Source organism: Nicotiana tomentosiformis, chromosome 2, assembly GCF_000390325.3.
Source record: "Nicotiana tomentosiformis chromosome 2, ASM39032v3, whole genome shotgun sequence".
Classification (NCBI taxonomy): Eukaryota; Viridiplantae; Streptophyta; class Magnoliopsida; order Solanales; family Solanaceae; genus Nicotiana; species Nicotiana tomentosiformis.
In genome coordinates, this window is record NC_090813.1 from 17671444 (window position 1) to 17687320 (window position 15877).

Consider the following 15877-nt stretch of genomic DNA (forward strand, 5'->3'; position numbering starts at 1 on the left):
GGATTATATGTGCCAGTTATACTAAGTGTCACCCTCGCAAATACGGAATTTTATTATCCTTGATACAGAAGGATTGCCACAAGGCGAGTATGGGTCATCGATGATTTGAAAAGATGCCAAAGATGAAGAGGTAAAATATCTATTGGTAGATCCTCGTGGATCCAACTCCTAGTACTCTCCTAAAGGGAAAGGGGGGAATATGGAGTGATGTGGCATTAAGTCAAAATTAAGTGGTTCTAGTAACTATGGATTAATAAAGTAAGAATGTGATAAGAATGAGAAAGGGATAAGATGACACTTATTCAAATCCCACAAATATGCTACGATTCCAGAACATTATGCAAACACGATGTCAAGGAGAGGAGGTAAGGATTCCTGCCTGAGATGTTATTGATAGGTAAGGAGCCAGTGCGGGACATAAGTTCATATAAAAGAAATGACCCATGAAAGATTACATAGAATATTGATATGAGAATGAGTCAATGAGTAGTTAGTAGTTGATTCAGGAAGATTCTAGTTATGGCTAGACAAGAGGATACAGACAAATCAACAGATCGTGCAAGATAAACATAGTGAACCCCAACATGGGGAATTCAGTCTCGCATATATGACATTGTAATACTTGAGAAATATTCAGATAGGAGTCGGGGTAGTTAAAGGTACCGTATGAATGCTATGGAAATAAAAGATAGTCTCACTGGGAAGACAGTCAAAACTTAAGTTCAGGAGCAACCCTACAAGCACAAGGGCATGGAAATAAGTAACTATGGATAATTATAGGCAAGGAAGAACATCAAAAATTCCGTCAAGTATATGATGTAATAAGCTCGCAGCTTCAAAAGAGTTAGAAGGTCTTCCCTAAGTACTACAACGGAAGACTAGCTGAGGAAATAAGGAAGAAGGCTTCAACCTAAGCACAGTGACCTAAAGAGGAAATGGTCATGTAAAAACAGTCTCACTACAAAATTTTATGCACTCCATGAGAAAGTGGCACCTACCATGGCTAAGGAACGGGAAGAAAAATCAAAAGTAATATTTGAGACCATGTGAGTTGCACAAAAATTTCGGCATGCATGGGAACTAAGATAAGCTAAGTATACACACAACAGAGGGGCTGAAAGACCAAGAAAAGTAATAACTAATACCGTGAGCCACAGATCAGAAGATAACTTAAGCCTACATAAAGGTTGATCAGAAGGAAGAGGAAACTAAAGAGTTACAACAAAGAAGTAAATCAGGAGTCTGATTATTGGACCCAGAAATTATAGAAATCGTGATTGAGAACATTGCAGGATCGCTCATAATATCAGAGGTACAAGAGAGATAGTACAGTAGCCATATTCTATAATGATCTATGATAAAGTCAGTTAGAAGAGTACCAGCCTCATAAGAAGTCAATATGAAGTTCCCACCGGAGTGTGTATGCACCAGAGGTGCAAGTATTATAATAGAGATTCAAGTCGCAGATGTGAATTATACATATGTAGAAGGGAGGTTATGAAAGAGATAGAAGATGCGATGCAAGATTTTAAGGTAAGTAAGGTAAAGATGAATAATGTACGAGATACTCAAATGCAGAAGATCGTGAATAGTCCATACTTCGGATAGAAGGCTAGAAGCGTTGGGATTCAGTATCCAAGAATGATAGCGGTGTCGTCAGTGGCATATATCTTCCAGCCTATGGTTTCTAGGTACCGAGAGGCCTAGTTAAGAGAGTAAAGAAGAGTTTGAGACGATGTGATGTCTCTCTTGATGTTCCAAAATAACACAAGGAAATCTATGGTGCAAGCAAATTGAAAGAAGGTTGTGAGTAGTATAACTAGATATGTGTAGGTCACAAGCTAAAGTATGATAAAGCGACAAGGTTTTAGGAAGACAGGAGTAAGGATAAGAAAGGGCGAGTGAGAAGGTGATGAGAATGGATAACTCCTTAGGATTAAGCCCATGAAAACAAGAGAGATGATGGTTTCTCTAAGTTATAGAAAGCTCAGTATAGCTTGAATAAACTCAAAGGAGTCTAAGACTAATAGCATTTAAAAGAGATGGAATGTTGCCCTGGTAGTAAAATGAGGGTATACTTGTGATAAATAAAGGATGACGTTTGGACCTTCGATTGAGTGATGATTTAAAAGGATTTCATGAATTGTACAGGATTAAAATACCCACGTAAGTGAGTCACATTGGGATGCTATAAAGTATGGTTATTGAAGTACAACATCGCCGCTAAGTGGATCAGGAAAATCACTTCGAATATTCCTCGATGCAACGTAAGCCCTAGTGGCAATGTTTTACGTAAGAAGTTTCAAGATATCAGTGGTATATTGTAGATCAACATTGAGGTAAATCAACAATGGATGGGTAGAAGTTACAAAGTACGAAATGAGATATGGCAATATTCGTAAGTTCGACAAAGTACCGACTGAAGAACTTTACTACACCTATAGATGCCCAGAGGGACATCTTATCAAGTTCTGTATATGTTCCCAAAGTGAGGCCGAAAGATTGGCTAAAAGCTGAAGGGAAGAGTCGCATAGGAGCACATGCAAGGAAAACATCTTACAGGCTGCATGGCAGAAGGTAGCAAGAGTTACGAGATTGGAAGAATTCCGACCACAGACCGTGGTGTGAGAAAGATGCCTAAAGAGGGGAATGCCCTGGCCTTTGAATTTATTCAAAGAACAGTTGCCTAAATGGCATGGAGAATATTAAAGTATTCGGAAGACATAAGTTATAAAAATGATAAGTGCATCAGTCAACATTCGAGGACGAATATTCCAAAGGGGGAATAATGTTACACCCTATGTTTTCGAACGTGAAAGAACGCCATAAGTAAATTTATAGAAGCTCGGAAATGAGATGGTACATCTCGCATTTTCATATGTTAAAATTTTGTCGTAAGCTAATCGACGTAAGTTCGAGAATGAGATTATTTTGAGATTATAAGCATTATGCTATTTCAAATAAGTGATGAGTAAATTCGTGAAGGTGAGAGGGTAAGCAAATCAAAGAAAATGAATTTTCGTCAAAGTTTAACATGTTGGGATAAAATATGGCCCGAGCTAAAATACTCGGTATTTATGGACTAGTGCCATACAAGGTACCACATGACCATGATAGTGAGGTGTATAAGGTATGTTAAAAGTGAGTAGTGTTTTAAGTAATTTGAGATAATTCTTGATTATGTGGATAATCGGATAATTATTGATTTTAGTGGAAGATTAATAATTAATTAAGATGATTGGTGTTTAATTATTGGATAAGGATATCATCCTTAACGTGGCAGCACCCTTCCATCCCCATGTATGACTCTTAAGTCATTAAAATATGTGGCAAGATTAGAGATGCGAAAAGTGGGCAAGTCTTAAAACGTGAGTCATATATCATTTTAGCAAAAGAGAACCATTATATGTCTTAAAGACATGAGAATCACATCTCCATTCTTAAAAATGTGAGATTTCAAGGCTCTTCAGGAATTCAAAGTATGATATTCCATAGCGTCTTCAACACTTCAAAAACCCAAGATTTCAGAGCAACAATATTAAGGGAATACGGTATAATCTTTCTCAAGAGAATCGACTCAGGTATGTTAAGGCTATCCCTTCTTTCTTTTGGCATGGTCCAAATGATATAAATAAAACGAGAAAAATACACAACTTTTATAAATGACTCTATTCATAGAAATACTAGGGGTGTCTATATTTTTGATTCCCCATGTGAATTATTATTATTATATCTTTTGTTCATGGATCTCAGAAAAATACATATTTGATAAAGTTTATCCGACATGCATATTATTTTTATGACATTCCGAGAAATCTTATTAACATATTTATTATGCATTTCATGCATTTATACATATACATTGACCCATAACCATATGGCGTTATAGACGCTTATATTATATGTATATGGGATATGGAAAAAGGTTACGTCGTTATATACGCACCACCACCACTTGATTAGCTGGTATACATTGATGATTTGCCCACAGTGGCCGAAATGATATGCTGGGATGCCCTCACAAGATTGATGATGTTATGAATACATATACCTATGCATGGTATGGCATTTTTACGCATATGCATGACATTATAAAAATAAAATGATTCACAGAGCTATGCAGACGTACATGTCGAGTCTTTTACTCCATGTTCTCTCATGTCTATTATTTAGTGATTTTTATTCCTTACATACTCGGTACATTATTTATACTGACGTCCCTTTTGTCTGGGGACGTTGCGTTTCATGCCCGCAGGTCTCGATAGACAGGTCGAGATTCCTCAAAGTAGGCGATCAGCTCAGCGGAAGATGTTGGTGCATTCCATTTGCTCCAGAGTTGCTTGTTTGGTCAGTATGATTTAGATGTATATTGTTTGGTATGGCGGGGCTCTGTCCCGACCTTTATGACAATTATGTATTCTTAGAGGCTTGTAGACAGATATCATGTACGTAAAAGATTGTATGGCCTTGTCGGCCTATGTTCAGTGTACGAGTGGTTATTTTGGTCTTAGAGGCCCATATGTCTTATGTATAAGTTGGTATTACATGTTGTATTCTACCTATCTTACGGTAGCCTCTCCGGCTCAGTTATCTATGATAGTATGATACGAAAAGATACGTTATGTTGGTACTCGATTCAGTAAGGTACCGGGTGCCCGTCGCGGCCCATCGGTTTGGGTCGTGACATTCTCCCATGGCCATAAGTGATCGTTCATCCTCATCATCATCTGAGCTTTCTCCCCAAGCAGTGACCATAGCCTTGGCTGACCCTTTGTTGTTGCTTTTCTTGGGTTGAATATGTTCCTTCTTCCTGTTCCTTTGTTCAACTCTTTCCTTCTTCTATTCAATTTCCCACAAAGGATAGTTTTTGATGTGATGATCGGGCTTTCCACACTTGTAGCAGTCATCATTGGTCTGTTTCTTCGGAGCTTTTGCCTTGCTGTAGCTTTCACTTCTTGAAGAACCCTTTCCTTTTCTCACGTACTTCTTGAAATCTTTGGTGATCATAGACATTTCATCATCTTCCAAATCATAACCTTCAGTGATTCTGAGTGCCAAGCTCATTTCCTTCTTAGGTACATCCATCTTCATGGTTTGTCTCCTAAGTTCATAGGCAGTGAGATTTTCAATCAATTCATCTAGTAGGAGAGTAACAATGTTCTTTGATTCTTGGATGGCAGTGATCTTGCTTTCCCAAGTGATTGGCAATACCCTAGTAAGTATCTTCTCAACCCTCTCTTCTTCAGGAATAATTCTTCCAAGAGATTTTAGTTCATTTGTCAGTGTAGTGAACCTTGTGTACATCTCTTGAATGGTCTCTGCATCTTTCATAGCAAAGTTCTCATACTGAGAATAAAGTAGAGTTCCTCTAGATCTCTTCAATTAAGTAGTTCCTTCATGAGCCACCTGTAGTGTGTCCCAAATTTTCTTAGCGGTTTCATAACCTTGGATTCTGCTGTAATCATCTGGACCAAGCCGGCAAACAAGCCATTTATTGGCTTTAGAATTCTTCTCCCATTTCTTCAAGTCCTCAGCAGTGAAATTCACTCTTGTCTTTGGCACATTTACTCCTTCAACATTTTTCTTCAATGTAGCCGGTGGACCATCTGTGACAATGTACCATAGTTCATAGTCCTCTCTTTGAATGTGATCTCGCATTCTGTTCTTCCACCAAGAGTAGTACTGGCCATTAAAGAGTGGTGGCCTAGCAATGGATTGTCCTTCCCAGTTTTCAGGTGGTGCACTCATCTTGATCTTCTCCTAAGGTGTTAGCCTCTTCAAGGATAACCCTCTCTGATACCAATTGATGTTTTGTACTTCAATACCACACAAGAGGGAGGGGTGATTTGTATGGTGTTTGATTTTTCGCGTATACAGATTATAGAAGAACATGGTTCTTCTATGTGTTCCTTATACTACTGTTGCGGAATAATAAATGCGAAAAGTAAAGAACACAAGTATTTTTATGTGGAAAACACTTGGCTCAAAAGGTGAAAAAAATCATGGCCTACTATCCAGTAAGACTTTTCCCAACACTTCACTAAATCACTGAGCCAAAAACAGCATTTACAAAACTCTTTGTAACCCTAAGGATTACCTCTAACCCTTTGTGACAACCAGCCTCTAGCTGTTGTGACAACTTTAAGTTAACTCTAATTTGAATACAACACTCAGAGTACCTAGTACAATTGCTTCTAGATAAAGCTGAAAGGTACAACTCAAAAGCCCTAATGCAATGAAACTAGAATAAAAGATAGACACTTGGAACTGGTTCTTCTATCTGGTTCATGTAGCTTCAGGTTCGCACACTTGAATCACACAAGAATTGCTTGCAAAATGCCTTGCTATTTTGCTCTCAACTCACGTTTAACTTCAGCGTTTGTGCGTACTTATAAAATGAGAACATTCTGCAATATATAGAGTTAGTAGAATAGGAAATAACTAGAATTCTAATGCTTTACTCTTCCTTGATGGAAGAGTTCTAGTTATCTTCAATTTCTAACTCCTCCCTTATCTAGGGAAGAGTTCTCTTCGAGTAAGGAGTCCTTATTCTTATCACTTATGCAACCTTTTTGTTCAGGAGATATCAGATATAACCACTTAAGCTTATCTCCTTCACTTATATGCCTTGTGCTTGAATCTGCCTGTGTCTATGTACATTGTGTATGGACCTAGTTCATGCGTGAGTTCCTTTGTCATTCATCAAAACAAACTTCACTTGAGCCAACACTGATGCAATGGTTACAGAGAGTCCAGTACTTCCTATGCACTGTGAAGAATTTGTCGAATGGGCAATCAAGAATTCCAAGGGAAGAACTCAAGCAGCCCAAGCATATAAGATAGGTGTATGCCGAGTGTATCCATGCCATTTGGATGGAGAGAAACCAGCGAATATTTGAGAAGCATAGTACCAATTGGGAGAGCATTGCCAAGCAGATTGCTTATGTCTGCAATGTCCCGAGCTACTCCAAGAATTAGAGCTAACACTGTGTTTTCTAAGAATATTTTAGAATGTAGTAGACTATGTTATTGGTGGTTGGTGTTTTGTCTTTTTTAGATAGCTAGCTATGTTTAGGCTAAGCTATGGGTTTGTAACTTTTTATACTGGTGATTAATGAAAGATTTAATTACCAAAAAAAAATCCACCTTTTAAGACTGAGAAAAACGATTTATTTAAGATGAAAAATTAGGTGTGAATTAATCCAAAAACATTATTGTGGTTCCCATGAAATACAGCTAAGTGAACTAAGCTCCTCTCCTAATTCCTTTACTAATAATCCAAATATAGAAAAAGCAAAGTCTATTGCAGTTTCTTCTCTTTGCTTCTGAAACTTATTCCATTCATCAAACTCACTTCTCAAGTCCAATTCCAACATCATGTCAATTGTATTTGATGTTACTTCTTGCCATGAATCAAACCTCTTGCATTCTCTTCCACAGTTCAAGCTTTTAATTTCAAACTTCTCCTCAGAAATCAGGTCTGAATCTTGATATTCCTCTTCCTCTACTAAATCATCATTGTCATCTGCGTCCAGCATTAGTTTCTCAAGTTCAATTGGATTTAACTCTGCTAGTTTTTCGAACCTACGAAGCTTATATAAAAGCTGCTGCTGAGCTCCTGTGAGAAGTGCGAACACAATACCACATATATAGAATAATCACAAACTTTTTAAAGAGTATTCAAGTTACCAGAGATTGGCACATTTATATTAAGGAAAAATTAAAAAAATCAAGAAAATAGATACGAATTTACGTACTTTGTACAAGTGCATAACTGCATTCAAGATCACAATCCTCGTCGTCGTCGTCGTCCTTACATTCATGTCCATCAGCTTGATCATCCTCCTCAAATGGAGGATCCAATACAGAAGTTGGACTGCATTGCTCTTTCGCATCTACACTTGCCAAGGCTATTGTTTCATAGTTTTTGTCCTAAACAAAAAAGGTTAAAATTCCAATTTAGCCGAAAACTATCATTGTCCTAATATATTATAACTAGGCCTAACTAGTTAGGAATTGAGAGTTACACTAATGAAATTCAAAAACAATTCAGTGCTTTATTTATTAAGTTGACTTGTCTTTAATTTTGAATTTAATTTATATATACACCGTAAATGTAAATAATTTTTATGCTATAATTAGTATATTTTAACTTGCGATAGTAGATAACTTACTTTGTTTTTTAGGTTACTAGTTTATTTCTTATGGGCACTTGCACATAGTTGACGTAATAATGTAAATTATTTGCACCCCGGGTATGATCTATTGATCAATGAAGGGTAGAGAATTATGGATAAAACCAGTAATTTCTTTTTATCTATTTAAAATTTAGGGGACAAAATTACCAAGTGCAACACAAACTGATTGATACCTCGGTTATCAAATAAATAATGTAAAATTATTCTACTATATAAAAGTTAACTTTAAAGTCTTTAATATTACTATGAAGCATGAAGCTGGTGGGTGACTTTTATTCCAGGCAAGTAAATATTCGTGCACAAATACACGACAAGATGGTTAATGAAAGTTTGTCTTTTTCTGGATCCAAAATATAAAACTATTTTGTCCTTTTCTGGAAAGAACTGTTTTATTAAGATATCATAAAAAGATTTTAGTGGCAGAGGCGTGATCAAAAGTACACTTACCAAAATAAACAGTAATTTGTTTTTATATAGTAAAATGACACATTTCTCCTGGTAATTTTGTGACACTTTTTAATGTACATTTAACTTAGAATTGAGTCAACTGACCATGTTAATGTGTTTTTTTTATACTATCACCATAATTTACCAACTTTATCAAGTTATTTGTCGATGATTTACTAAGTGATTTAATAGTATAAGGATTCTTCATGCTGTGAATGAAGGGTAATTGAAATTTTAAGCTACAAGTATATATTAGATAACATGAAACGGAGCTTTGGAGCAACGATAAAGTTGTCTCTATGTAACGTTACGGGTTTAAGCCGCGAATACAGTTATTAATGCTTGCATTATGACATCTCAGATTCTGCGTGAATACAGAATATTTTGTGTATGGAACTGCCCTAATTTCATATTAGCATTACAATTTAAGAGACTATCACATAGGTATTACTTTTAAATTAATCATATTGTTATTATTTTCAAATTCATACACTGTCAATAAAGCATAACTTAACTATGATATTCTGAGTCATAATGACCCACCGATAATTACTGACAAAAGTAAAAAAGACAAACCTCTTTCTTGTGATTAATCGGAGAAGCTGCCGGAGATAAGAAATCCGGCTTTACATAACCGGAGGACGGGCATCTTTGAAGAGAAAATCTAAAAGGACTTGAACAATAGCGTCTATCACGTACCAAAATCACCAGTACTGCTACAAGGCTCAAAATCTTTGGACTTCTCTTCATTTCTTTCTGACCAAAAAACACCGCTAATGTTATTGCTATTTTCACCATTCTTTAGCTCACTCTTTTTATCGCTATTTCGATCCTTGAGTCTCTTCAAAATGGACCTAAAATACCCAAACTTTATTTTCTTGATTTGTGTATTTGGTTCTGCACTTTGTTGTTTTTGAATCCTCATTGCAGCTTCAAGAAGTAAAGTAGCAGTTCTTCCGTTTTGGGGGCTCTTCGCCGGCGCCGGCGACAGTAAATTGAAAGGGGATTTCTTGACGTCCGATGAGTCATGAAAGGAGAAAAAACAATTAGCATATTTGCAAAATGTACTTTTGGAGATAGAAGTAGAAGTTGAGGTTTGAGTAATAGGGTGTTGTTTCTTGAGTTGTATTGAGGATTTAGGAGAAGAAAATTTGAGTCTTTTGAGCTGAAAACGTCTTGTTGGCAGTGTAATGGTTTATATGAAATGGCTCTTGATCTTCTTTTAAAAGCTCATGCAAGTGTTTCTTTGCCATCATTCAATACTCTAAACCAAAAATGGAGCTTTTATCAGTGAGGCTGTAAAATTATGAGTTAATTAAATGTTCAAGAGTTGGATTTGGGTTGTGAGTTCTTCAAGTATAGAAAGGAGAGTTGAAGAGAATTCAGCTTAAGAACAAAGAAATGGGGAGATATTGAAAGAGGAATGGGGAGAAAAGTAAAGAACAGAGAGAGGAGACTTGCTGATTCTAAGATGGGGTTTACAAGATCGAGGCAAATGGTGGTGATAAACAAATAATTACCTATGAAAAGACAGAAAAAAGTAGTAGTAGATCTATTCAAATGGCTGCAACTGTAGCTTGTGTAAGACTGTTTGTAGTAATAGTACCACAACCAGCAGGCAAAGCAGGTCTTGTAGTAATAACTTAGCCAAATAGCAGGGGAATTGGCTCTCTCTCTCTCTTAGACTCTCTGTGTATTTCACTATTTCTAGGAAGAGGAGGGATAAGGGGGTTGATTAGGAAACACAGGAGAGGTACAGTGAGTAGTCGTTTAGTTTATAAGCTATGAGAAGATTATAATAAAGTAAAGCATAAATTGGTAATATTCGTATGAGGGAAGTAAACTTCAGAAAGAGTGAATTGTTGCAGTTATTGTGCAACACGAAGACAAAAAGGTAGGCAGGCAGTCACGGAATACTCGAAGAGCGCCCAACTTTTCTGGATCAGTAACACCTTTCACCGTAACTTGCCTGCACCAGCACAATATCTTGTGTTTCTCGTTGTAAAAAGTAAATCGCTACAACACCAATAACTTACCCACAAGTGAGATCTGGAGCCAAGATTGTATATACATATACCTTACACTACCTTTTGAAAGTAGAGAGGTTACCGATAGATCATTGGCTCAAGGATGTGAAGGTAAAAAGTAAATCGCTAATGCATGAAAACTGGGAAGAGAGGAAAAAAAGAATTTCTTGAAGAGTAGTTGGAGATTGATTTGGTTAAAAACTTGTTTAATATTTTACATAACAAAGGAGACAACCATGCACGCCGAAGGGAAAAATCGAGATGATTGAGATGGTTCTCTTCTCTAGCAACCAATTTATACCCCAAAAAAAATATTTGCGACATTTCAATCAAGGTGCCGAAAAGTAATTATGTTAATCTGGACGGGTGATTCATATTCAAAGACAATAATTTCTCTTGTTCATGTTAATTTTTAACATCAGAGTTATTATACAGGTTTTTAAGGTTGTAGGATCGGTTCACATTTATGGCTGATTATATGCAAGGTAATCCTTGGGGCAGAAAAAGACATGAATCCTCAACTTAAAATACTATTGATCAGGCAAAAGCATGCACCTTTCAATTCAATCAAACATTAACACCTTCAAGCAACACTATTTTTTCTCGAGGTATGTCCACTTCTCGAGCTCGATATTAAAGCCTATGACTAGTATCATTTTGAATAAAAAGCTAAAGCATACTGTTTATATTCGCAATGAGATAATCTTGTTTTTGTTCAAAACTTTGAGAAAGTCACTTTCTTAAGGACCAAAATTTCATCTGTATAAACATATCAAAATTCCTAGAGAATGTGGTTTTTTCTTTGCTAGGCCTGAGCAAACACTGGGATTAGCCAATATCAGCACAAGCAGTGGTGAAGCCACGTTACAACCCACTTTGCCGGATATATATATATATATATATATATATAGATAAATTGTTGTATATCCTAAACACGAGAACAACTTTACTGAACATCTTGATGAAATTCTTGTTTCCGCCACTGAGCACAAGCCAATCTGTACACCTAGTATTCCAACCTTTTTCAATGCATTAGTAACTGGAAAGCCTCATTGAGAGTCTCCAATACATATTCATAACCAAGAGTGTCAGCTCGTGCCCTGAACTCATCGACCTCACTCTGTGGAACTTGGATGCCGATTAACACATTTGCACCAGTTTCTCCCTTAAAGCAGATAGGAAAAAACCAAAAAATTACTACAAAGTAATACCAGAAAGATGACATGATAAGTACCAAAAAGGGAAACAATGGAACTAGAAGAATGAGATTCAGGAAAGGTACCTGTGCACGGTAGTGGAACAAACTAATATTCCAACGAGGGCTAAAAGCATCTAAAAACTTCATCAAAGCACCAGGCCTCTCGGGAAAAATGAATCGACAGAGAAGCTCATTGTGAACAGTTGATCTGCAACCCATCTTCAGAAAATCATACGAGAAGTTAAATATCACTGATTTAGTAGTAAAGTCAATAAGGATCTTAACATACTACTTATAAAATTTTCAAACAAACATAGAATAACTAATCACGAGACAAACACACATATTTACAGTTTTGCTCTAAGAATTAGATTCACATGATAACGAAAGACTTGAAACATTACCAGATGCCTTAGATGATCTTTGACCAATTCGTTATCTGTAAAATTAATGGTATGCAGTTGTGATGATTCCATCCTGTCCACCATTTCTTCAAGTTCTAATTTAGTGTGAAGACCAACTCTGCCATAAGAAAAAAGCCATAAATGATGAATAAGACTGGCCATTATAATTATCTTCTAATTCATAGATGTCCCTTCACGTATAAAGTAACTCATTGACAAATAATAAAATCAACGTCAAAATGAGTTAAAATTCTCTTTAAAAGATCATGGGGATGTTACCTGTAAAGTACTCTAGCTTTTTCTTTCTCAGAATTATATCTGTACTTCAATTCAGTAAGATTCATCCTTCCCACCTGTAATCAGAAAGTTAATGGTTCAGTCTATTAGACAGAAAAGCACCAGTAATCAAAAATGCATATTAAGTGCTCTAATTGTTCCCACCATCTTATAGAACTTTCTGAAGCTCCCTGGCTGTTCGGGCATATAAGTAGCGAGAACAGCTTCCAGCTGCCTACCAACATCCGCGAGTTCAGTTACCAATCTAAGTCTGTCAAAATTCATATTGGCTCCACTAGTTATTGCTACTATGTTTTCACCCTTCAGGCCATAGTACTTACAATACGCTTCTGCTCCAGCAAGAGCAAGTGCACCTGCAGGCTCCAGTATGCTTCTTTTCTCTTCAAACATGTCCTATTCAAAAGAATAGTGAACTTTCACTCAAAAGATTTCTAACTCACGTAATAAAAAGCTGTCTTGTTGACAATTATTATAGACCTACAACATAAAAGATGTCACAACGAAAGAGAGATTTTCATGAGGAATAACTTGGCTACATAAATTCTATGTCTCCTCAAGGGGCATTCTACAGACCTGCAAGGTGATCAAATGATATATCTCAACATGGTGTAAATAATTTTTGAAGCGGCATCAAAGCTCCACATAAATGAGACGAAAGCTTGTTGTTTTCAGTGAATCAGGCGCAAAACAGGAACTAGCAACTTCACAGTTTCTATAGTTTCCAAGCATTCTTCCATCAATTTTCATATTTTTGCTATTCTTATTCTTCATATTTAAAAAATTAGCAAGGATTAATTCTGCAACGTGATGTCCCGTGCTCTCCTTTGAAACACTGCTCCATTGTTTTATCAGATACCACACGAGATGCAGAAACAAAATGAGAGAAGAGATATATTTCTAAGGTGCACATAATGAGAGGTAACTGACAAGTTTTTACTATTCCTCTCACATTCTGGAGATTGGGTTCTTTGAGGAGGTAGTACATGCATTGAAAGATTAGGTCCTCAGTATAAGAGGCAAAGATTAGCGGATAAAAGTACCTAACATGCAATACATTAGGTCTGACTAACCTTTATCGATGCACATATAGCATCACGACCAACTAGGACCACCCCATCTAATAATTCCCTGCAGAGACGGAAAGTTTCTTCTCCCATCACTTTAATAGCTACAGCATCTGCAAAACCTCCAACTTGTTCCAGCATTATTCTTCGACCATGGTGCAAAGACAATGCCATTGCATTTGAATCGAATGGCTCAACACCGATAATCTTTATATCAGGGGAAACTTTTTTCAGATAGGCTGCAATTCCAGCTATAAGACCCCCTCCACCAACTGGTACAAATATTGCGTGTATGTCATCCTTGAATTGGCGACTAATCTCCATTCCAACTGTACCTTGTCCTATTATAATATCTGGGTGATCAAAAGGAGGGACGAATGTGCGGCCTTCTGCTTTGGCCTGAGCTTTCGCATATGCTTGAGCCTCATCATATGTGTCCCCCTTGCGAATAACAGTAGCACCCAATCTCTCAACTGATTTCCACTGCACAGTAGAAAAGAACACGGAGTTAAAACAATGGATTATGATAACAGGATGAACTCAAACGGAAGCTATAAAAACCAAGAGAGTCATTCAGCAATCCTAACTTTAATTTCGGGTGTAGTAACAGGCATCACAATCACAGCATTGCAACCAAGTCTCTGGGCAGCTAATGCAACACCTTGTGCATGATTTCCAGCTGATGAGCATATAACCCCCTTTTCTAACAGCTCCTTAGGGAGCTTTGCCATCATATGGTAAGATCCTCTGACCTTGAATGAGAAGACCTGTAAATATGAGTGTATGACAATGTTACTGAGACTACTCCAATGTAAAAGATTTGTATTTCCAGTTACAAGAACTTCCTCTCTTTTTTTTGGATGGAAGTATCAACAACATAAGAAATATAGAAGAGGAACAAGCATTAAACTTTCTAAATCAAAAGTTAGAGAGGATTGACAAAAGACACAAAATTAGATAAATCCAGAATGCATAAAAACTAATGAACTTGCTTCCTTTGGTCTAGGATACAGAAATGTAAAGATGATCTGAATAAGAAACTAGGCAGGCTCTCATTAGACATATCCAGAATGCCATTGCATGTTTTCTTGTTTTCTTTCCTCAGTAATTAATCCTCTCCAACCCCAAATCACCCCAATTTTAACAAGTGTAGATCAAAGCCAAAAAAATTATAGAGTTAGAGTCACTTTCCTCTTTGAATGAGGATAAGAACTTAGATAATTTCAAATATCTAAAGCATAATAATAACGGAATGGGACGAACTCAAATAGCTTAGAATCATTCTATCAAAAGTATAAAATAACAGATCACAAGAAAATGTTTTTGTGACAATTACGCAGGATTCCCCGCGTCCCAATTTTATGTGACATAGTTTGACTGACCATAGAGTTTCACAAAGAAGGATAGACTTTTACCAAAGAAATCCACTCAAAGAAACAGAAAGAGAACTGCAAGTTAACATAAAAAAATTATCAAACTTCAACAAATAAAACAGGAAGAAAACTGTAAATTACACCATAATTTCAAATTTTAACAAATATTTTACAATTCTGCAAAAATGAAAAAGAGAAAATCGTAAGCGTACCGGCTGTAGATCCTCTCTTTTGAGCCACAAATTTACCCCTAACCTCTCTGAAAGCTTAGGTGCAAGCTGCAGAGGCGTCTCATCAGCTACCTCATACACTTTTGATGTCAATATTTCTTTCAGGTACTTGTAGCCGATATTACCACGTGGATAATTCGGTATCAAATACCCTGGCTCGCATTGTAACGAACTCGGGTGTACTACTGGTAGCAATGTATCTGAAACAGACGCGGGTGCCTGTAACGGTGAAATCTCCAATGGTTTCTCCGCTATAAGTGCCGCCGGAGGTTTGATCCCCGGCTTTTTTGTTTTCCTCGTGGCGGCGGGTTTCACGGCATCGGAGGTAACCGTAATAAAGGCTGTGCCCGACGTGGATTTGGGAGGGAAGTGGAAATTGCGTGGCTTTACGGAATTAAAACGGAGAACATCCATTTAATTTGTGTGTAGATTGATGATATGTAATTATGTATCTATAGGATCCGGCGGTCGTTGGAGATATGGATGTTCGACGGCGGTAAAGGTCGACGGCTACGGGTTGCAGCGGAGAAAAGAGGCGGAGCAACGGCTACGGTAACAGAATTTTGAAAGCCGCGCCCCAGTAGCCGGACCCCGCGCGATAATCTTAATTTCTATGATATGAAAAGTAAGAAGTTAAAT

The 15877-nt window shown here is 37.0% G+C and overlaps 4 protein-coding genes and 1 long non-coding RNA gene across 5 annotated transcripts; 1 reads left to right on the forward strand and 4 right to left on the reverse strand.

Moving 5' to 3' along the window:
• Window positions 1-3411: 3411 nt before the first annotated feature.
• LOC138904270 (uncharacterized) lies at window positions 3412-4518 on the forward strand. The gene is made up of 2 exons (XR_011413419.1): window positions 3412-3581; window positions 4256-4518. It is a non-coding gene; the product is annotated as an uncharacterized lncRNA (long non-coding RNA).
• Window positions 4519-4839: 321 nt separating this feature from the next.
• On the reverse strand, window positions 4840-5331 carry LOC138904418 (uncharacterized). The gene has a single exon (XM_070192916.1). The coding sequence runs from the start codon at window positions 5329-5331 to the stop codon at window positions 4840-4842; it is 492 nt and encodes a 163-aa protein (XP_070049017.1).
• Window positions 5332-5382: 51 nt separating this feature from the next.
• LOC138904419 (uncharacterized) lies at window positions 5383-5748 on the reverse strand. Its single transcript, XM_070192917.1, has one exon. The coding sequence runs from the start codon at window positions 5746-5748 to the stop codon at window positions 5383-5385; it is 366 nt and encodes a 121-aa protein (XP_070049018.1).
• Window positions 5749-7147: 1399 nt separating this feature from the next.
• On the reverse strand, window positions 7148-10862 carry LOC104087985 (uncharacterized). Its single transcript, XM_009592583.4, has 3 exons — window positions 9222-10862; window positions 7758-7932; window positions 7148-7618 (listed from the first exon to the last, which is right to left on the reverse strand). Exons 1-3 carry the CDS (start codon window positions 9441-9443, stop codon window positions 7212-7214), a joined length of 804 nt encoding a protein of 267 aa, XP_009590878.1. The 5' UTR covers window positions 9444-10862; the 3' UTR covers window positions 7148-7211.
• A 465-nt stretch (window positions 10863-11327) lies between these two features.
• LOC104087986 (threonine dehydratase 1 biosynthetic, chloroplastic-like) lies at window positions 11328-15867 on the reverse strand. The gene is made up of 8 exons (XM_009592584.4): window positions 15221-15867; window positions 14223-14402; window positions 13642-14118; window positions 12716-12964; window positions 12554-12627; window positions 12275-12392; window positions 11955-12089; window positions 11328-11837 (listed from the first exon to the last, which is right to left on the reverse strand). The coding sequence occupies exons 1-8, from the start codon at window positions 15650-15652 to the stop codon at window positions 11697-11699; spliced, it is 1806 nt and encodes a 601-aa protein (XP_009590879.1). The 5' UTR covers window positions 15653-15867; the 3' UTR covers window positions 11328-11696.
• Window positions 15868-15877: the final 10 nt, after the last annotated feature.